General features: G+C 38.0%; 1 protein-coding gene across 1 annotated transcript; it reads right to left on the bottom strand.

Annotated features, from left to right (window-relative positions):
* Nucleotides 1-6: 6 nt before the first annotated feature.
* LOC100637772 (F-box/SPRY domain-containing protein 1-like) lies at nt 7-733 on the bottom strand. The gene has a single exon (XM_003391143.2). The coding sequence runs from the start codon at nt 525-527 to the stop codon at nt 72-74; it is 456 nt and encodes a 151-aa protein (XP_003391191.1). The 5' UTR covers nt 528-733; the 3' UTR covers nt 7-71.
* Nucleotides 734-1590: the final 857 nt, after the last annotated feature.

Below are 1590 nucleotides of genomic sequence, written 5' to 3'. Positions count from 1 at the left end.
GGTAAAATTATAATGCTGGATGATGATGAAAATGTTCCAATTCCTGTACTTATGACAATTTCTGTTTTTATTTATTTGTCTTTTAAATTAACATTTGTACACACGCCCACTAGAGCCGCAGAGCCGAAACTAGGACCTTGAAATATGACGACAAAGTAATGCTGTCCTCTTAGAAACCCTGTCTTTCCTCTTATACCATCCGATGATTGGGCCACTGGTTTTCTATGTAGAGTTAGGCAGTCGTCCTTGATGTATATGTTCTTGGAAGTGCCCTGTCCATTCCAAGCGCACTCATAAGCGAGGGCTTTGGATCTAAAGGTCTGTAGCTCTGAGAAGTGTTTTGAGTTTCTGAAATGTCTTGTGCCCGCGTCTTCGAATTTGGATCGCCAAATGATGGAGTCTTCGTCACTGAGGAGACTGTACCACTTCTTACATACCATACTACATCTTATGAGGTCTTTAAAACTTGTGTATATGAATATTCTCTCTAATACGAAATGGGGCAGGAGAGACATCATGTCAGCCATTTTGTTTTAGGAAGGAGTGGCGTAATCAGTTACTCCCACGCCTTCTCTGAGCGAGTGCCGCTTGCAGGTCCGAGGCGAGGTATTCTTCTCCTGACTTTTCTTTTTAAGTCCTGTTTCTACTATAACTTTTATACCGACTCAGAGGTTGCTGCAAATTTGCTACAGCGGGGTGGCTGAAAGCCACGCTATTACCCGCAACTAAGAGAAGTAAGACGACTTAGATCTATACACTCACTGACCTGACACCCCGATAGACTGCCTGTTATTATAATTATATATATATATATATATATATATATATATATATATATATAATTATATATATGTATATAACATGGTTTTGAGGAGTATATGGAGTATATAGCCCTGCCAAGGAGTATTTGCAGAAATATCGCCCGAGGGCCGTAGGCCCGAGGGCGATATTTTCGCAAATCTTCGAGTAATTTTCGCAAATCTTCAAAAAATTGCAAAATCTGCAAAATTTACAGCCCTTGATAAAAAGGTATCCTATGGTATCAGTGGCTCATTGTTCATGTGGAATTTATAGCTATGATAGTGGTTGCATGGTTAACTTCCTTGATCAGAAATTTAGAATGCCAACTGCTTAGCAGGGCATGCACGACGTGCCCTTGTTTGTATCATGCATTTTAGCTCTGGAATGGCAATTATGCTGGTATATAGATGTTAGTCTCTCAAAGGAAAATGTAGAATTAGGCCTAACTCGATCCCCTACCTATCCAATTTCCATAATGATCATATCTTATTCATAATTTCATGATATAGAATTAGTATCTGAACAATCAGATTATATTTTCTTTCCTTTTTCTCTTAATTCTCCTCTTTCAACTGATTCTCTCATAACTAAGTACTGGAGAGATGGGGAACAAGCCAACTAGTCAATCTGATCATGACATGGTATGATAGCTATAATATTGTCATAATGTCGAGTTTATTCACATAAAAATTATATGACACTGTGCATGTATGTGTGCCTCTAAATTTTAGTCAAATACCTCCTAATTAATGCCCATACCTATTATTACAATAATTTTTATGGACCAAA

The sequence above is a fragment of the Amphimedon queenslandica genome, unplaced genomic scaffold (assembly GCF_000090795.2).
Source record: "Amphimedon queenslandica unplaced genomic scaffold, v1.1 AMPQUscaffold_10446, whole genome shotgun sequence".
Taxonomy (NCBI): domain Eukaryota; kingdom Metazoa; phylum Porifera; class Demospongiae; order Haplosclerida; family Niphatidae; genus Amphimedon; species Amphimedon queenslandica.
Note: the sequence above shows the minus strand (reverse complement) of the source record. Positions and strands in the feature narration are given on the sequence as shown.

Coding starts and splice junctions, on each gene's coding strand:
- LOC100637772 (XM_003391143.2), bottom strand. CDS start 527: ATGGCTGACATGATGTCTCTCCTGCCCCATTTCGTATTAGAGAGAATA.